The sequence below is a fragment of the Phyllostomus hastatus genome, unplaced genomic scaffold (genome assembly GCF_019186645.2).
Source record: "Phyllostomus hastatus isolate PE091 unplaced genomic scaffold, TTU_PhHast_1.1 phas_scaffold_345, whole genome shotgun sequence".
Classification (NCBI taxonomy): domain Eukaryota; kingdom Metazoa; phylum Chordata; class Mammalia; order Chiroptera; family Phyllostomidae; genus Phyllostomus; species Phyllostomus hastatus.
Window position 1 is genome coordinate 9668899 of NW_025334024.1, and position 19893 is coordinate 9688791.

The 19893-nt window shown below is 45.0% G+C and overlaps 1 protein-coding gene across 4 annotated transcripts in view; it reads right to left on the reverse strand.

Annotated features, from left to right (window-relative positions):
• Positions 1-19893, reverse strand: part of WWOX (WW domain containing oxidoreductase) — an 898695-nt gene that overhangs the window by 828654 nt on the left and 50148 nt on the right. For all 4 annotated transcript variants that reach the window (XM_045818497.1, XM_045818498.1, XM_045818499.1 and 1 more), the window contains exon 5: positions 18342-18448. In XM_045818497.1, the coding sequence (XP_045674453.1) occupies positions 18342-18448 (107 nt within the window). The remainder of the gene's footprint in view (positions 1-18341; positions 18449-19893) is intronic.

A 19893-nucleotide genomic window follows, 5' to 3' on the forward strand; every position in this document is an offset into this window, starting at 1 on the left:
GTGGGCAGGTAGGTCTGGGATGCCTTCCCGGGCCCCTCCCAATTCCAAGCTGCATTAAAAATGGAATACCAGTTAAATAACTACAAAAAGCCTTGGAGTGAGTGAGAAAGAAAGGCTCTAGGGCCATTCTCTGACATTTCAGTTCTCCGCCTCCATCTATGCTTATGGTGGGTCTGCAGCCTCCTGGCCCTGCGAGGTCCACGTGGCCAGGGGGCCTGCTTTGGCCAGTGGGACACGAGCAGATGTGGTGGCGTCACTTCTGAGCACACACTGGCGGAGGCAGTGCAGGGACCAGCATGCCTTCTCTTCCTCTGTCACGACGTCCTGCCATGCCAGCTGCTGTCGGTCCGGGTGGCTGAGTGAGGTCCCCATCTAACAGAGCCCTCCAAGCAGCTCACGATGGAACTGTAGTTAGAGCAAGAAATAAACCTTTGTGGTTTTAAGCCCCAGAGATTCTGAGGTTGTTTGTTATTACAGCATAGTTTAGCCTGTCCTAACCCATAATTCAGTTGTTGATTCCATACGTGTGACATCAACTATTCCATCCAGGGCATCTCCCTGAATATTATGGCTTATCGCAGCTGCTATATAACCCAGGCTTGGTTTTACAGTGGTTTCATTACCAACCATAAAAACTGTAACAGTGGAACTGTATAAACAAACCAAACAGTATTTTTCCTGTAAAACATGAATGTAATATAAATATTTGTCTTTGCCTTCTCTCAGCATCTGTAATGAGAGCAGAAAAATTCATGCCATATGTTTATAGTACGAGGGGGGAAGAAAATAGATGTCAACAATTCATCTATGTGGGTGCCAGCTAGGCTGTTTAATATTTTTCACTTATCCGTTTTCTCTTGTGTATAAATCCTCCACAAATCATAAAACCCTTGCCATGGCCAGTTACCACATTCACAACTGTTTCTACAGAAGGGTCCTTGCTGAGGGGATGGCCGTGGTGCTGTGAAGTCAGTTTCCACGACAAGACGAGAAACCGCGCAGGGAATGGCTACATCAGACTAAGGCCTCTCCCAGCCCAGCTCAACGAATTTAAATATGAAACCACTTCTCTGCAGACTTCAAAAGACCTATCCTACCTCTAGCTGGAAGCGCCTCTGAACATTTGGGATCCTGACAGCTCGTGCCTTTTTTCCCCCCTATCCTCACAGGGAGAAGCACTGAGCATGTTAAGTGGCTTCTGCCTTCTATAGGACCTTATGATGCGGTGGGAGGAAGTGTTATTGCTACTGCCGAGGCCTGTGCCAAGCACAGACTCCAACTTCACACGCAGGGAGCAACGGGGGATGTTTTCATTTCAGAGCAGCGATGGAGTCCTTGATGTGAAGTTGCTGAAGCCTGCCCAAAGTGTTTGTGCAGCCTTTTAGGATATGAGCCGAGAGGCACAGAGAATGATTCAATTTTCTCCAAATTGGCTCACGGACCAGAGGTTTCTGGAAACTGTCACTATCCTACAAAATCGAACACGACAGCAAGGAACCTTTGTTTGAGCATGAAGCAAACTGACCCAGCTAAGGCTCTGTCTGGCACCGAGGAGGCAGCCCATCATGGGCAGGAGGGTTGCTGGTGGGAAGAGGGGAAGGCTGGAGCTCCTTGATGGGCGAGGGCCCGAGACATACCAAGACATGCACGGCACGGACGGTAACACTGGAGGCTTTCAGTGCAGTGAGCAGCACTTGGCAGGCGTTCCTGAGCTCGGGCCACAGGCTGGGCCCTGTTATCTCTAATCCTGACAAGCATTCTACAAGGGAGGGGTACAATACCCCATTTTCCACAGTCGGATCGAGAGCAGCACACGGAAGAGCACTTGGCGGAGTCCACACACTGCTGTGAGATGGCAGGGCCAGGATTTCAACTGATGTCAGGCTAGTTCCAAGATCTGTGCTCGCAACCACTGACTAGAAGGTTGAAGTCAAAGAAAAAAACCTCCGTGCCTCTAACCAACGGGTCCTACGCAATCCAAAAGCGATGAGGAACCAGGCATTGCATGTGCTCCTGCCCAAGTGTCACTGAGCTCAGGCCGTGAGCCAGGTCTTTCGCTCCTCCTCCCCACCAAATACAATCTGCACACGCCTTGCAGGTGTTGGTATTATTATTACTACTACTACTACTACTATTATTATTAACTTACACGTCTGTTGCCACACCTAGACTCCCTGAGTGCAAGTACGAGGACAATACCATGTATCCACATATACACAGAGTCTACTGGGGTACCTGGCATATAGTATCAATAAATGTTTGTTGATTAAGTAAGGACACCATGGACAAACAATATATAATGGGATTGATGCCATGATAGATGCGTATTTAGAAACCAAAATGGGGACTATCAGCTCCATGGAGGCAGGAACCTTTGCTTTCTTAGTCACTGCCACGTCGCCAAAGCCTCACTCGAAGATAAGGGTTGCTTACTATTTGCTGCAGAAAGGGAGGGCAGGTGGGTAGGGGAGAGGGAAGAGCAGTCCAGGAAAGCTTTGGGAAAGACAGCCGTGAACAGAAGTTCGCAGGATACAGAGGGGTTGGGTGGTTAGGTAGACGAGCTTGGCAGAGCCCTTCCAAGCAGGGGAAGTATTCTGGGTGAAAGGTTTGGGGGCAGCAGTGAGATTGGTATGTGGTTGGAACCAGGAAGACAATGGTCAGAGGTGAACCTGGACAGGGAGACAGGGACAGGACCACACTGGGACCCAAACGATATTTTCGTCACTGCCGGCATCTGTGCAGCACACACTGAGCACCCCGGTACCATTCCGGGCACTTCGTGCGCAGGACTTCCATTAATCTTCACAACAGCCTTATGATTCAGCTATTATTATCACCCCCCTTTTACAGACAAGGAAACCGAGGCAACAGGAAGTGAAGGTCCCTGGGTTCATGAAAGACAGAAACAGGATTCAGATTCAGGCAGACCAAATCCCCAGCCTGCTGCTGATACCCACAGAACACGTGTCACAGCTCCGTCCTTTCAGACTGCTGAAGTGAGCAAGTGTGGGCATCCCTTCCCGAGAAGGTGCCGGGAGCGGGACGGGGGCTCACTGATGCCGAATGAGCCCTGCCCAGCAGCCAGCATGTTGAGCCGACGGGCTGCTCACTCTTCTTAAATAAAGTCTTTCTATACCCCCAGTTTGTCCACTTATAAGTACTGTGTTTTTTTAAAAAAAATCTATATTTAATTATACAGCATCAGTGAAATTTCACTAGGGGAATGATAATCTAACATAAATGAATGCTTCCAATAGAAAAAGCTGTAATTTAAAATAAATTACTGTGATAGAAAAAAATTTACTCTCTTCATAGAAAAAAAAATTGCTCGCTGGTATTAGGTAGTGCCACTCAATTAGAAAACTGCACCAATAGCAAAGAACCAAATAACCACCCTGATGTCCCCTCGCCCAGGGTGGGTTTCACTGTTGATCCCAGCCGAGAAGAGTGTGCTGCCGCTCTGGCCTGAGTTTCATTAAGGCTTAAAGTCAATTAAGCCACGAATTGGAACAATCATTCCTCCTTTGCAAAGTATTGATATTTTTTTTCCTGGCCGCTTTAGGGCTTTTCCAGCACTCATGAGGAGATTTATGTTAGACAATTTCTTTCTGATTAAAACAAATCATAGCTCAACAATTCTAATTTCCTCCTTTCTGAGCAAGAAATGATCAGAGAATGCTGAAAACAGTGATCAAGCCCAGGGTGCAGAGGCCGGCACTGTAAAGCTCCATGAAAACACTCCTGAGAGAGGTCTTCCATGCTCTCTCCGTCTCCCCCTCCATTCCTCCCTCTGCCTCCCTTCTTCTTCTTTCTCTTCCCCTTCCCCACCCCCACTCCCTCTCTTTCTCTCTGTCCGTCTGTCTGTTTGTGCCTTGATCTCCCTCCCTCCTCTGGGTCTCTATCTCTCATTTGTGTGTGTGTATGTATCTCTGTGTGCCCCCCCCACACACACACACATTTCCCTTTCAGTGCATATTTCTCTTGACAGGAGTCAGGACAATTACTTATTAACCAAAATAAAAGAGGGACCCTTAGAAGCAAAGCCAGCCCAAGCTGGTTTTCTAATCTAAGTAATGGGAATGAAAAGGTTTCTATATTTACTTCCAAGAGTATAGCATCATCTGAGGCCTTTTCATTTCTAAAGCAGCTACTGATTTCTGATCAACCTTATCTCTCGATCACACGCACTCCCAGACTAAGACCAACAGGCTCCTGGATTCACCCACTAGCCCTTGCACGTGTCCCCTGTGCTCTTGAGCTCTGCCTTTTGAGCTGATTTCTCTACGTAAGTGACCCATTTTCTGTCCCTTGAAATCACACTGATTTATAAGCCCACTCCTCAATACAGCAAAATCCCACTTCCCCAGAATGGCTAGGGAAGCTGGTTATCTGAGATTTCTCAAATTATAGGAATAGTAATTTCCAGACAAGGGGAAGCAATATGCTTGACCCAAGGTCCCACAAATAACAACTCCTTTAACAAGTTGGAAGGTAGTTGAAGAATTTGGGGGCACTTCAGTAGCCTCAACATGAAAATCAACTTACAGAGCTGAGTACTTCAGAAAAACATGCTGGTTATCTGTCCCTTCTGCTGGCTTGGTTCCCAAAAACAAACCACCAAATGCTCCTTCCCACAGTAACAGGACACTGCTACCCTCATTAGAACCCCTGAAGCACAACTGTCACCCTTGCTATTTGTTGAATGAATCCTCAGTCATTCATTCAACAAGTACTATTTACTAAATGTTCCCTATTGGCCAGGGACTATGCTTCGCACTGGGGAAATACCAAGAGGAATACAGCGCGGCAGGCTTCTATCCTCCTATCTCACTTAATCTCTGCTGCTTATGTGCTCTGTGAGCTTGGACAAGGTCCTACACTTCTCTGCGCCTAATATCTTCATCTGAAAATAGCATTCATAATTTTAGCTCCATCATAGGGTTATCCTAAAGGTCAACTGAATTGGTGCATGGAAAGTGTTTTGCACAGGGACTACCACACAATGCTAGCTACCATTGTAGCCAGCATCGTTACTGCCATACAAATAAGGAGAATTAAACAAACCATCCAACTGAGCACTACATGTTGGGTGTTCCCATCACTGCCTTACGGACAATTCTGCTGTTTTTTAAAATAAATAAATATGCACCCACACACACATTTTTTTTTCACAGTAAGCCAATAGGCAGCATGATAATCTGTCCCAAAATGAGGCATAATTGCCTCAATGACAGTCAACAGATCAGTGACCCTCTCTGGGCCTCGGTTTTCCTCTCTGTCAAGTAGGGGAGCAGAACTGGATAATCTCAGAAAGTCCTTTCCAGTCCTCACATTCTACCATTTCCTAACCACCACATACCTAAATGTAATCTGTTAATTCATAATTTCCTCCACAAGGACAAATGGCCTCACTAATTCATATCTAAATGGATCATTTTATTATCCTTGCATTAATTGGCTCGCATCTGTACTATACCCCCTAAAAGTTATGGCTGAAGGAGTTCCATGAAACCCAATGGGCCCTACATTTATGACTAAAAAGAACTTTACTTTCAACAGATACTTTAAAGTAATATAGAATTATATTTGCTTTTCTTCGAGGCCTGCAAGGATGCCATTACAGTGGCTCAAGTATGCAGTATGACCATGACCACTGACATCATTGCCAAGTGTCCCAGAACGTGCACCGACTAGGCAAGAGCGGAAATTATGCATGGAACCAGCTCTCAGTTGTCCACATTCATAGACCAGGCACACCGTGGGCCATCCCAAACCGAAGGCAGTAACCACTGTGTGCTTCTAGTGAAAGGGTCTGGCTAGGTCTGACACTGAAGTGCATTCCTGTTCCCCAAGTACCCATTGTCATAACAGGGGCACCCAGAAGGTTCCAGATGGTGGGATAAATGGTATGAATGGAAGGGTCTGGATTAAAAACTCGGCAGCCTGCTTGGCCAAAAAGATCTTGAGTCACAGTTATACTTGTCACTCTCCGAGAAGTAGAGATGATCTGGGGCTAGAGGCTGGCAGAACTTTGGTGGGAATGAAAACATCAGCCTCTGAGAAGGAAAAGTGCTGACAGAAGACAACCCAGAGCTGAAGGGACTGAGGCCAGCGTGAGGCTCAGACCTGCCCCCTCAGAAGCCAGGCCGGACCCTTCTGTGTGGAGTCTGGTCAGGCCAGCCACTCAGGGGCAGTCTCGCTGGGTTCTTGGCACAGCTGCTCCTAAGTATCTTGCTCAGACTTCCTGGTCTTTCTCCTTGTTTATGCCTGCTCTCCTAGTATAATTGTCAGCATGCCCTCCTTTAGTTCTCAATATTTGCCAGTTTGAACAATAAATTGCCTGATCACTCCGCTCCTGTAAGGGGGATGTGGTCAAGTAAAATGTTTCTGTTTTCACAGAGTTTCTAAGAGTGAAGAATGTTTTCCTCCATTATTTTTAAAGGTTCTCAGGGCAGGAAACATTGGAAGAGATGATAATTTTTATACTTTGGGACTTAGTCCACAGATTTAAAATTATTCCTTGAATGTCAGGAAACAAGCAAGCAGACTCAGCATCCCTCTCACCCACTCCAGCTCACAGCTGCCCCTTGAACAGCTAACATGTCTCCCGGCTTTCACCCTCCCCTTCTCCGGTTCACCCTGAGCATCGTCCTTCTACATCACTGTGTGTGGACTGCACCCCCCCACCCCCACTCAGGTCCTTCAGTGGCTGCCAGGACTCACAGAATGAAGCCCACTCTCCTAAGACAATGGAATCCAAGGCCCTGAATAACCTGGCTTGGAAAGGCAGCTTGCAGCTCTGCAGCACACTATAGCCAAACCGGACTATGGGCCTCCAGGACACGCTCCCACGCTCTGCTCAGGCCCTTCCTTCCACGGGAATGTGCCCTCACCACCGGGGCTGGCTACAGCCTGCCGATACCTCTGTCCTCAAGGATCCTGCTTTGAAGCTCATGGAGAAAGAAAGCATCTTTCATGAGTCATAGGAGTACCACTCTTACCATGCTCACTGGGTTCTGGCAAGCTATGACTTAGAATTATCACCTCACATATAGAGTCCTTAAGGGTAATGACAATATTCTAAACTGTCTTGTATCACCTACTATACCTAGCACATAATTGAAGTTTAATAAATAGTTGTACCATTTTTAAAAACTTATCTGAAAATCTTTGGGCTAGTTGGTAAACTAGGTTGTGAGAACATTTGATTTTATAAGCAAACATAAAAATTTGTACCTTCCCTTGATAAAAGAAAAACATCAAACAGCATGAGAATTTTAAGGCAGAACTTCTCAACTTTTGCGTGTATCAGAATCTCATGGAGAGATTGCCAAACACAGATTGCTGAACACAGACTGCTGGGCACCACCCCAGAGACTGACCCAGCAGTTCTAGGGTGGGGCCTGAGAATCTGCATCTCTAACAAGTTCTCCAGTGATGCCGACACTGGGGGCAGGGGCCAGGCTTCGAGTAGCACTGTCTGTGTACGCTGCTACACAGGACTGGAAGCCACAGGGATCCGTCAATGGGATGCTACTGACACCACCGCAGATGTGTTCTGTCCTTTCCTGCCTTCAAAACAGCACCCTCCCTGCTCCTCTCCTCATTTTTGTCTTCATATTACTTATACTTTGGTGTAGATTTTAAGCATCCTGTAATTCATCAACGAATTCTCTCCTGGCTACACATTCCAAGTAATTAAAGTTCAGTAATAACTTATTCTTTCTGCTCCAGCACCTGCATTTCATTTGTTTATTTTCCCAGAGTCGTAAATCTGAAGGGCTGTCAAAGTGCCATAATATTAGTGTAATAATCAAAGTTAATTAGTCCCTCTCAATAAACAACAACAAAGCCATTACAAAGATGCATTGAAGTTTCTCCCAGCTACCCAGTGTACAGATCACACTGTAGCTGGAACAATTAGAATCTGAGAATGACCGGGTAAATGAATGCCACACTCTTCAGTCATTTAAAAGAAGACTGTGCTCTTCATTCACACTGATGCATTAACTCCAGGGAAGGCAAAGCGGATCTGAGCTCCGAATCCACCGCCTGCCAAAGGACACCAAAGCAGACGGAGCTCTCCCCAGCTGCCACACGTTACCATGCCCATCCCAAACCCCACTAATAAAAGAGGGACAGAGGGTGCAAAGAAATGAGAGGGCCAGCCTCACCGCCACCTTTTAGTAACCCGATGTCTTCAATAACATTGGAGCTGTTATTTAGGAAATGTGAGACATGTATTAGTTGGGTTCTGATGAGAAGGTTGTCCAGTGGAACTTGGGGGGCAGAACCAGGGCAGGTGGGTGGAAGGCATTTAGAGGAAGATTCTGACTTCAGTACAAGGGAGGATTTTCTGATTAAGAGGTGTGCAGAAATAGGATGGGGTGCCTCGGGAGGGAGGGGCTTACCCATCACTGGAAGAGTTTAAGCCAAAGCCACATGATCTCTGTCCAGGGACAGATTATAAAACACCCACCTCAAAGGCTTCCTTTTTTCAGGGTCTCCAAAACCTAGCTACATCTGCTGCCAGTTTACTAAGTGGCAGGGACTGGCTCCAGGTGAGTCCCCTCGGGACAGATAGTTGGTCCTGCCAGCTCCCCTTCTCTCCTGCACTAATCCAGCCTCTGCCGAAGACCAGCCAGCTGTGTACCAGGGCATGGACACAGGGGCAGGGACAGTCACCTCTCTGCCCCATAGTGACGGGAGAAGCCCCCTGCTTCCTACCTCAGCTCATCTCAGTACTAACTGCCACACGGATGGGAAGATGCAAAGAGGCTTGGCTACTTCCTGGTACTCTGATCATTTGAAGGAGAAGAAGGAGGAAGAGGAAGAGGGGTGAGAGGAAGAAGGAGAGGAAGATGGGGAAGGGCAGGGAGGGGCAGGGGGAGGAAGAAGAGGGGGAAGCATTTTCCAGGAAGATCTCTGAGAGCCTACCTCAGGCACCTGTGCTGAACAACGCAGCCCTCCCTGAAGCTGCCATTTTGAGTCTTTACTACGGGCGGGCCAGCCTCTGTACCAAAGAGCCTACGCGTTACTTCACTTCGCCCTTACCACGACCCTGACAGCCATTGTTAACACCATTCTGCAGACAAATACATCAAGGTTTAAAGAGATGCCTGACTCTGCCCGGGGGTTCCCAGGGAGCACATGCTGGAATCAGAACTCAATCCCAGGTGTGTAGGACTCCAAAGCTTGCGCTGCTTCGACACCACTGGGATCCCTTCCTATAAATTACAAAGCAATCTATTTTAACCATAAGCTCAGAATAAACCTTAACCGACTGCAGTGTGTGTTGCCCTGTTCTGAGACAGGCTGCTTTACCGCAGCTGTATCTGCAGTTGTCCCGCATACGAGGTTCTATTGGCACAAAGAGTGTTTCTCCTCTCTGTTTAATCTAACACCTGCTACGTGTGACATTCTCTGTAAATGCCCCATAATAAATATGAAAAACAGCCTCTAGCATATTCTCCCTTTTAAATAACAGAGCCTAAATGCCTAGTGGCCAGAAGCAGGTCTTTCAGCCATTGGCTGAATACCATCTGAAGATGAAATCCGTCTCTTCAAACTACGTCAAAATTGCTTAATAAGAACTCAGGGGACCCCACAGTAATGAAAGGATGGATCTGCTTTGGGTTTCACATGATTGGGAGTGATGTTTGGAGCCGGCCACCTAGGCTTGACTTTCACTCTCTCAAACTCTGCGGTTAATCACAGCCCTCGTTATACAAAGGTTACAATGAATATAGAGTTTGAAAGGTACTGTTCAAGACTGAGAACGGTGGCCAGAACAAAAAAAAAAAAAAAGAGCGAACACACAGGGATGGTGATCAAAGACCAGTGAATAACACTCAAGATTAGGTCAAGGCACAATTTTCGCAATGAGAAATAAAATGGAAAACTTAGAGGAAGTACTCAGCACACGTTTTAGGCATTCTGGAGACAAGAAAACTCAGAATATTTTAGCAACCAATTATGTCTACAAGGAGGATGAATAATTTATCTGATAAAGAATCTTTCTGGGCCTGTGACAAGAAAGGTCAAAGAGCCAACGTAAGTAGAGCAGTAAGTACACTACGCACCAGTTGAAATGGAAGTCTGGGGAGAAGAGCGCCTCCTTTGGTGAGCTGCATCAGCTCCATCAGTTTACAAAAAGCCACCTGTGAAGCTCTCTTTCCTAGGGAACCACAGGTATCCTCGTATCATGAACAAAGAAACATTCATGCATAAACACGCAAACCTCTCCAAGTAGAATACTGGGATAAGTCCATGAAAACGAGAGGTCAGTCTTCTGACCACACGCACCAGGAATTTTGGGCTGAGTAACAAGATGGCTTTGGGGCTGGAAAAGCATGGCTTCGTGGGCTGGATCGACCACATCGCCGTGAGTTGTGTGAGCTCAGGCACGCCTCTCCCTTCTTCTAGCTCCCAGTGCTTTCTATGCAAAATGGGTTTAACAAACATGTAACATAACTATCTCATTCATGTTAACAAACATGTAACATAACTGCTAAATGCTCAGCACAGTACCTAGTACAGAGACAACTATGAATACCCAACCCCCACCCACAGCGGACCATAACAATATGACACTTTGCAAACAAAAATGTCCTGAGGGAGAACTGGAGAAGTGTCTGTCTGTATGCATGCGCGCATTGATTTAAGCAAGTGGTTTATACAGCTCTTGCTGGCTCACAGACTTGTTGGTACCATACTTTATTTATTGAAAATCCAATACTAAACATAAAAACAATTTTTAAAGCAAAGAAATGAGGAACAGATCTAGCAGCTGATTTAGGATGAACTTTTCCCAATAATCTGTAACTATTAATAATATTAATAGTTTTTATATTTTTGTTCAGCTGAAGATCATTGAAAACAATGAGGATGGGCTCTATAACTTGTGATGTGTTGAACAGTGATCATCTTTTCCAAGATAGGCCTGCTGCTCAGACAGGCCTGAGGCGTGCAAAGTGCCCACAACACGTGCTGCACGACTCCTCCAACACACGCACACATCACGTAAAAGAAGGCATATCGACTTTGGCCTTTGATCTAGGAAAACAAATTATAAGATCTAAGCTCTTATTATCAAAGGAGATTCGGGAAATTCCTGCAAAAGTCAAAGCTATACCTTCATAAAGTCACTGAGTAGATTTGATGGAGCCTAAAATTAGCTGAATTTCACCAGTTGTTCCTAAAAGTGCAAGCAATTCATTACTCAACATCCTGGCCCATCACCCCTTAGTACCATGTCATGAAATCACAGGGTGTTCGTACTTATTAAAAGCACAGCAAAATGTCGAACCCACATGCCTAATACACTGGCTGGTACCTAAGTATTCCATAGCTGAAAATAATATTAAAATCACTATTCCCAATGTTAAATGAAGCTGCAATATGACATAATACTGTCAGCTTTCCACATGCCTTCACTCCAACAAGATAAATAAACCCGGTATCAACCGTATTGACAACTAGAATAATTACAACGCTTCAGTCTCTCCGGCATCAAACTATGGGACTACAATCAACAGAGCATGTGCTCTCCCCAACACGCGAACATTCCATTACCTCCGACTAATAAATCTTTCCTTTCCCCCCTCATCTCCCTGCTTCCTCAATAACCATTTTGATAGAAACCGTTGCTTGCTGTTCCTGATGACTGATCCCTTAATCATCTTCCTTAAATATATGCAAAGTGTATTTCTTTGTAAATACAAAAGAAAAAGCAATCACATAAATAATTAAGATGGCTTTTCAAATGACAGTTGAGTGCTAATATGAGCTCCACTGGAAAATACTAATCAACAAACTAAATACACATCTATTAAAATGTAGGAGTCCAGACAGATGAAGACAGAAAAATAATTCATCGTGACTCCACTGGAATCATGCTGATGACCATCCTCCCTACAGCCAGCTCCTCTTGCAACTTCTTGGAGGGTTAAGAAAAGTAAGCAGCTGTCTCATGTATAAATAAGAAATTATTATTATTGTTGTTGTTGTTATTAATAGCAGCAGCTAACATTTAATTAAACACTTAATCTATTCCCCGCAATGTGTTAAACACACATACAGTCAATGCATGTAGTACTCAGAGTCACCTATATCTTTGGCATAGATACTAGCATTTGGATTTTACAGGTATAGTAACCAAGATTTAGAGAAGTTAAGAAACTTGCCCAAGGTCACAGCTTGATCTGCTTCTAATCTTTACCATTACAATGCAGCACATTTTATAGCATTTGTTTCAAGTGAAGAGGATTTGCCCACCACAAGGGACATCTGCCCAGGGGGCATCTTGAAGACTACCCAGCCTGCCTTCTCCACAGCTCTTGGAACTCTCAGTTAGGGGCCCATGAGAAAACAAGAACAGCTGAGTTGAATCTCTGTTGCACAGCCCTGGCTTAAGGTATGTCACCCTAACCAGTCTCTAGGACGACTTGAAGTCTGGGCCAACTAAAAAGGCAGGTCTGAAAAGACTGGGCTCTGAGTCTTTCTCGGGGACCAAACCTTCCCACCAAACTCAACATACTTGGATCACTTCTCCCTGCTGGTAGAAGGCTGGGCCCAAGGTGCACTCTGGGAGGAGTGGGTCTCATAAGAATTCCAAGGCAAGGCCATCAGCCCCTCTTGCCATACCAGTCCACTTCCACCAAACTCATTGGTTATCTCAGTCCTCAGGTGATGCTAGAGCTTCAGAACAGTCACTGGGCCCCACATTTCACACGTGGGCAGCCACATCGGTGAGCTCTCTACACTTCCTGTCTTACCCTTTACATGGTGAACAGATGTAGTAAGGGCCTGGCACAGTGAGGCAGGCTGGGCACTCAGAACAACCCCTCCCCCTTGTTTGGTGCCTCCTCCATCACCGCTCTTTCCTCCTTCATGCAACTGGTAGGTGGGTGGGGACCTCAGGCTCATCTGCCCCCACTCTGTTCAACCTCACTCCTTCCCAGGACCAGCAGTTTTAGCCCCCAGGCTTTAGGAATCTAAAGTTTCAAAACTATAACAAGGTGACAGGAAGGAGGAAGTGAAAGTCCCACTTAGACCTTTCAAGAGCCCTACGTTCGGACGTGAGGTTTTGCTGTGACTGTTTATAAAGTGCATTTTGACACCTTGTCAGCTATTGTTCTTTCTATACAATGCCCCTCAGAAGTGTGGAGTGTGGGATGTGTCAGACATCCATGAAAACGACAATAAAACCCCATTCCGATAAATACTAATTGAGTAAAGGACAGTAAGAACCACAGCACTGCAGGGATTCCGCCACACCTATCAGTGCCCTGCACTTAGAGAATTTAGCGATATCCTCACATACAGACAGTGCTGCTAAGTAAAAGAGAATCCACTCCATCCTGAAAACAGGAAGATAAACTGCAAATTTCCTGCTCAGCCAGCCTTATGGGCTCCTTGGAATAATGAGAAAAATATCAGGTACTTGCCTTAGAGGCAGTCTGTAATCCACTTAAGGACGGGAGTGAGGTGGACCACATCCTCGCATGGTGGACTGCCTAACGGCACAGGCAGGGACCCCATTTCCAAGACGCTTCACTGAAATATGATTGGGAGCTGATGGACCCATCCTCCCTCCTTTTTTAATTATGGCCAATGGATTGGCCTTTTCAGAGGGTGGTTTACTTCTGCAGCGTCCGTCCGTGTTATCCAGTTTGAATTGTTTTCACTTCTTCTCTTATTTGTAACTTTGGAGCATGTAAAACATCGCAGCAGGAGGACATTTTCCCACGAAATCATTATTAGTAGCAGTAATTATATACAGGCTCTTAATGTAATTCCATATGAAATGTGTTTTCATTTGAGTTACATTTTACTAAATAGCTGGATTGCCCTGAAAGTGGCTTGAGAACTCTGTAAAGGATATTTTCAATGCAAAGGAAATGCTTGGGACAAGAAGGTAGGTCAGAGTAGTTTTACCGATAAATAGAATTAAGCTTGAATTTAACCACTCAAATAGCATCTAACACAGGGGTATCAAGTTCATTTTCACTGGGGGCCACATCAGCCTCACAGTTGCCTTTAAAGGGCCAAATGTAATTTTAGGACTGTATTACATGTAACTACTCCTCAACTAGGGGCAAGGAGCTCGGGGCTGCCGCTGGGTAGAAACAAGGTGCTAGGCCAGATAAAACAAGGTGGGGAGCAGGGGGGCGGATTTGGCCCATGGGCCTTGTGTCTGCCACCTGTGACCTAACAATTTTGAAAGCAAAGCTTGAAAGGTCATGAATACGCTTGATGCTGGCTGGGGTAGAAAGCTGGGCTGTGGGTGGAGTAGGGGGACTTCGGGTTTGGAGGACAGACGGATGTGCCAGGAGCTGTGTTCCCTCCCCAGTGTGTGACTCTGGGCAAGTCTCTTCACCCTTGTGAGCCCCTCTTCCAGTGGCTCTTCTGCAAAATGGAGAAAACCGGGCTTTTGCATCCTCCTGAATAAGGACAGAGAGGGCCTTGCCCAGGACACTGCACAGGACAGAGACACAATAGAGGGTGGGGCAAGAGTAGGTTTACAGTTGTGCCTAAGGAAACTGAATAAACTCTGTGTTTGGCTTACTCACAACTGTAAACCTACTTTGCCCCACCCTGTAAATGATGGTTCCTGGGTTACCCAAGGAGGGCGTAAGAGTAACATTCCACTGCCTTGGAGGCAGACATGAGTATTCTGGAACAGAGAAATTCTGGGTCTGCAAAGTGAAGTCAGGAAGAGAGAGGCCAGGCAGAGAAGAAGAAGTTGGGGAAGGAAGCGTGAATGCTACCTCCCGAGCCGAGCTGAGATTGCCCACGGAGCCTCGGCACGTGCAAGCCAACACTGAGCCAAAGGCCTAAAGACTTCTGAACGAGCTTTTGCTGCAACAAAAAACTTTGGCTCATTTCGAGAATCTCCTGGGAGGTACCAATATGTTGCAGTACCTTCCCAGTTCTGATACTGCTATAGGACTCATCCCCGATACAGTGCGAACATGCTCGAGCTGGCTAGCAGCTGGGAAAACTGGAGTAGATCACACTGACCTTGAGAAACACAAGAAGGTGTTACTTAATGATGTAACAGATGAAATCCCTTCGCAGAAATGAGGTAAGGGAGGGCCTGAGGGAAACTGGACCAGCTCATATCGAGGGTGGGGAAGTGGGGGGAGGGCCTGAAACCCCAGCTCAACAGAGAGGTTGCCCAGGGAAGTTCTCCCACACTCAGCACTGTATTAATAGTGCAATGAATGATATGCAATGGCAATGACAACCTTTGGTGCTGACTTTGACCTTCCGTACCACAACCTAGGGGAATGGGGAACACGGTACAATGGGATTCACAGAGAACAAGCAACCCAATGAGAGAGATGGTAAAAGGGTTGAGTTTCTTCCATTTACAACCTATAAAATGTGCTATAATGTTTGAAACACATGTGAGTACTACTTTTGTTTTTGTTCCCATTTCCTTTGCTCACATGCCTGATAGTGAAATTTGGGGGCAATTTTTCTTCTGGGAGTGCCGTTTGCTGGTCAACCTCGAGTTACTATAGATAGTGAAACTATACAGTGATAAACCCTGTCATCTATTCCCAGGTACCCAGGTATGGCTTAAAATTCAAGAAGGAAAACTACATGGTGTGTCTTTGAGATCGTCCCATTCAACCTTCTTCATTAGAGACAAGAAAACTGAGGCACCAAATAGACTGAAAGATTTCCCAAAGTCCCACAGTTGGTTAGGGCAAAACCAGGAATTTCGGTCTCTAGGCATCAAACGATAGTTATAATGGGATAAATCCAAGATGACTCCATTCTCGTATGTAAGGAAAAAGGAAGACAATTTTTAGAATGCATAAATAATTGTGCTTTAGCATTATCTTCCAAGACTAGTTTAAACATGAATATTATTGGATAATATGGTTATTGCAGTATCACAAGGGCCACTGGAATTTGGTTTTTCTGCTTTAAACATAACATCGATGGGCAAAGTTTGACAAGTCTGACCCTGTCTGGTGCTGGGTGCTCCTCTGCACTGATGGCGTGGAGAGGCAGAGGCGAACGACACTGGGGTCACTGGGTGCGCAGCCGGGAAGCTGCTACCGAAACTGAAAACCGTCTGCCCGAAACTGAAAACCATCTGCCTCGGAGTCCATGGGCCCACTGCTCAGCTTCCGCCCTGTGGGTGTCCTCACAAAGGTGTGTATGGAGAACACTCCCTGCACCGCAGCCGAGACCAATTTTGAATGAAAGTGCGAGAGAGCCTGAACTTCCAGAGGGTATGTATCACTTGGAATCGCAAAACAATGAAAACAACTCAAATGCCCTCCAGAATGGGGGGGCTGGTTAAACAAATCGCAGCACAAGCACATGAGGGACTCTGGTACAGCAGTTAAGAACAATGGGGTAGATCTTGATGAGGAAGATAAGAGCTGGAGTACTAAGTTAAAAAAAAATCAAAGTATATTTTGTGTATATTTTTGCAAGTATACACAAACTGTTTCTGTAAGAATACACAAGAAAGGTTAATAATACTTACCTTCCAAGAGAAGGACTGAGACTCTCACTTTTTATTTAATATCTTCCCATTTGGTGTCAAGATACAAACCATAAGTGATGATATATTACCACTTTTTCTCTTTATACAATTCTAAAAATTACTACTATCCCACCTAGTAGAGGCTATTACTTTTTTAACTTGGGAGTTAGAAAGAACTAAGATAATCAGGAAAAAATGGACCCTGTTTTGTGTTCTTAATTTAACCCCAAATAATGAATCCAGCGAGATTAAGGCACAGGCTCATTTGAAACATAATGAATTTTAAATCCTGCTTGAAAACAAAGAAACAAATCTTCCTTTTCTTGACTTTCATAAAATTTCAGTTCAGCACCCCAGACATTCTCTTCCACAAACCATGGTCTATTTCCCCACACGGCGAGAAATCTCCCATGGTGCTCAGAAAATGAAGACAGTCTTGGCAAGGACACCCCAACCCCTTCCACGCTCTGCTCCCAGGCACATGGCCATCCTCTCCCCACCCCTGCCCCCTCTGCCTCCCATTCCTCTGCCTGGCATGACCGTCCCCTTCTCCCACCTGCTCCCTAGTCTTTCTTGAGATCTCAGCTCAATTACCTCTTTCCTGGGGACATGGACGCCCCCACCTCCCTGGCATTAGTCTCCCTTTCAGAGCACCACGTACTTCAGAGTACCAAGTACCGTTATGTCACGTTCCCACTGAAGTTTACATTTCTTTGATTAAATCTGTCTTCCACTGTAAGCTGCAAAGTTCTACAGCGACTGTGGGAACATGTGTTTTTCCTTAGCAGTGGGCCCCAATACCTGTGACGGTGGTGCACCTCATGAAAATGTAAATAAACGACAACTGAATAAATGGATGCGGTCTACACTTCACGCCAAAGCCTAGTGACCATGTAAAAAACAATGAATCAGACTGTGTCACACTTGGCTCAGACCCTCTAATGTCTTCTGCACCATGGTCTCTGAGGCCCCACGTGACCCCCCTAGCGCCTCTCTGCAACCTCCTCCCCTTCCATTTGGCTCCAGCCACACTGGCTCCCCTGCTGAGCCTTGAGTCCTCCAGGCATGTTGCTACCTCTGTGCCTGTGCACATGCTGCTCCCATTACTTAAAAACTATCTCCCCTGACACTGGCACAGCTTACTTCTTCACTTCATCCAGGTCTCCGATCCAATGTCACAGCTTTAGAGGGGTCTCTGCCGACTACCCAATCTAAAGGAGTCCGCACCATCCCTCCTTACCCCTCATTTTCCTTCACTGTCTTCACTGTACTTAGAACAACCTGACATTATGGAAAATATGAAAAGCAATTTCCCTTTATGGTCGAGAAGGTGTAGGGATTTTGTTTTGTTCAGTGCCCTGTCCTTAGCCCCGAGAGCACTGCAAGCCCTTGATGCACATTTGTGCACACACATATCAATACCAACGCCTGCGCAGAGAGAAAAAAGCAGAAAGGACAGACCAGAGGCAGGGTTAAAGTCTGCTCCTTTCTAAACCTAACACCATAAGTCTAACAACCTTAGCTGAGTTCAGGGGCGTTACCCACATTTCATTTTTCTTAATAAATGAGCTAGATGAGTGAACATTCTCAAACCTCTGACTAATAGAGCAGAGGACATAGACAGTGAACTTTAAACAAATGTGTGGATGATAACAGGCTTGCTTGTCCTTTTCATTCATTCAGTAAACAAAGTGAATATGGCTTTAAAAATAAAGAAAACATGATTCTAAGAGCAATAAACTTTATGCGCTCTACTAAAACTTCCATGTGTTCACCACAGTGTGTGTATGTGACAATTACAAAAAGAGTCAAGCGCTTGCTTGCTTACCCATTCTCCTAAAATGCGTGACACGGCTTCATTGGCTCTTGTCAAGTTCCTACAGGCCAGAATCACGTGAGCACCATGGAGGGCAAAAGACTTGGCAGTTTCAAAGCCTACGGTTTAAAGGAAAGTCACCATTAGAAGACACAAACACAAAACACTGAGTCGTGATGCATGGCCTGCAGTGACCACTGCACACTTTGCCCTGGGGGTCCCCAACCAGAGGCACGTTTCCCCTAGGAACAGTTGTTAATGTCTAGAGACATTTTCAGGGGCCACAGCTGGGGATGGCATGCTATAGGTATCTAGTGGATAAAGGCCAGGGATGCTACGAAACATCCCACAATGCACAGGACAGCCCCCACAACAAACAGTCATCCAGCCCAAAACGCCAACTGTGCCAAGGCTGAGAAAACCTACTGCAGAAACAGTGATTTCAGGGTGAAGGCCAAGCCATACTTTTATATTATCTGTGAAGTAGATAATAAGGTGCTGTGCTGAACCCCAAACCCAAATATACCTGGAATTACATTAAATATAAATGGACTAAAAACTGTAATCAAAACATATATAACATATATACACGCACATATATAACTAAGCAAAAGAGGTTGTGCTACGCCACTTAGCCAATAAGAGCCAGATTGGGAAGCCAGGTTGAGAGTCCAGGATGCAGCTAGTTGTGTTAAAAAAAAATACAATCAAAAGACAGATTATTAGACTAGATAAAACACACATACACTATGCTCCTTACAAAAGTGTATGTGTTATGTTTTGCATACTTAAACATAACAATAAGAAAGTTATAAGGAAAAGAATGAGAAAAGATGAACCATGTAAACACGAAAAGATGAACCATGTAAACACAAGTCATACGAGAGAAAAAGCTGAATATTTCATAATACTAAGTTCTAATCCACCAGGAATATGTGACAATTCTAAATTTGTATGCACCTAACTGTGTGTGTATGTCAAAAGTTGACAGAATTAAAAGGAGAAAATAGATAAGATTCATAATCAGAATGATGAATTTTTAACATCAATAGTATAAAATAAGCTAATAGGAAATATAAAGGAGATTTGAACCTACACAATTGATAAAATAGAAACAACTAAATATGCTAAACACTGAACACAAGAGCAAAATGTACATTCAAGTACTTAAGGAATATTCACCCAAATTGACCATATGCCGGGCCAAAAGCAAGTCTCAACAGACTTCAAAAGATTAACACTGGGAAGTATGCCTTTGGACCAGAATAGAATAAAATTAGAAATCAATAACAAGATCCTAGAAAATTCCCCTAACTGAAAACAAAATAATACATTAACTAAATAAGAAATTATGACTCAAGAAATGGCAATGAAAATTAGAAAATATTTTAAAATGAAAGATTACAAAACCTTTGCATATCAAAACTTACGGGACATAACTAAAGCCGTGAATAAAGGATAATCTATAGCCTTACCTACACATATTAAAACAGAAGATGAGCTAAGTATCTGGTAAGAAAATCTTTAAAGCAGATAATGGACCCTAAAGAAAGTAGAAGGAAGG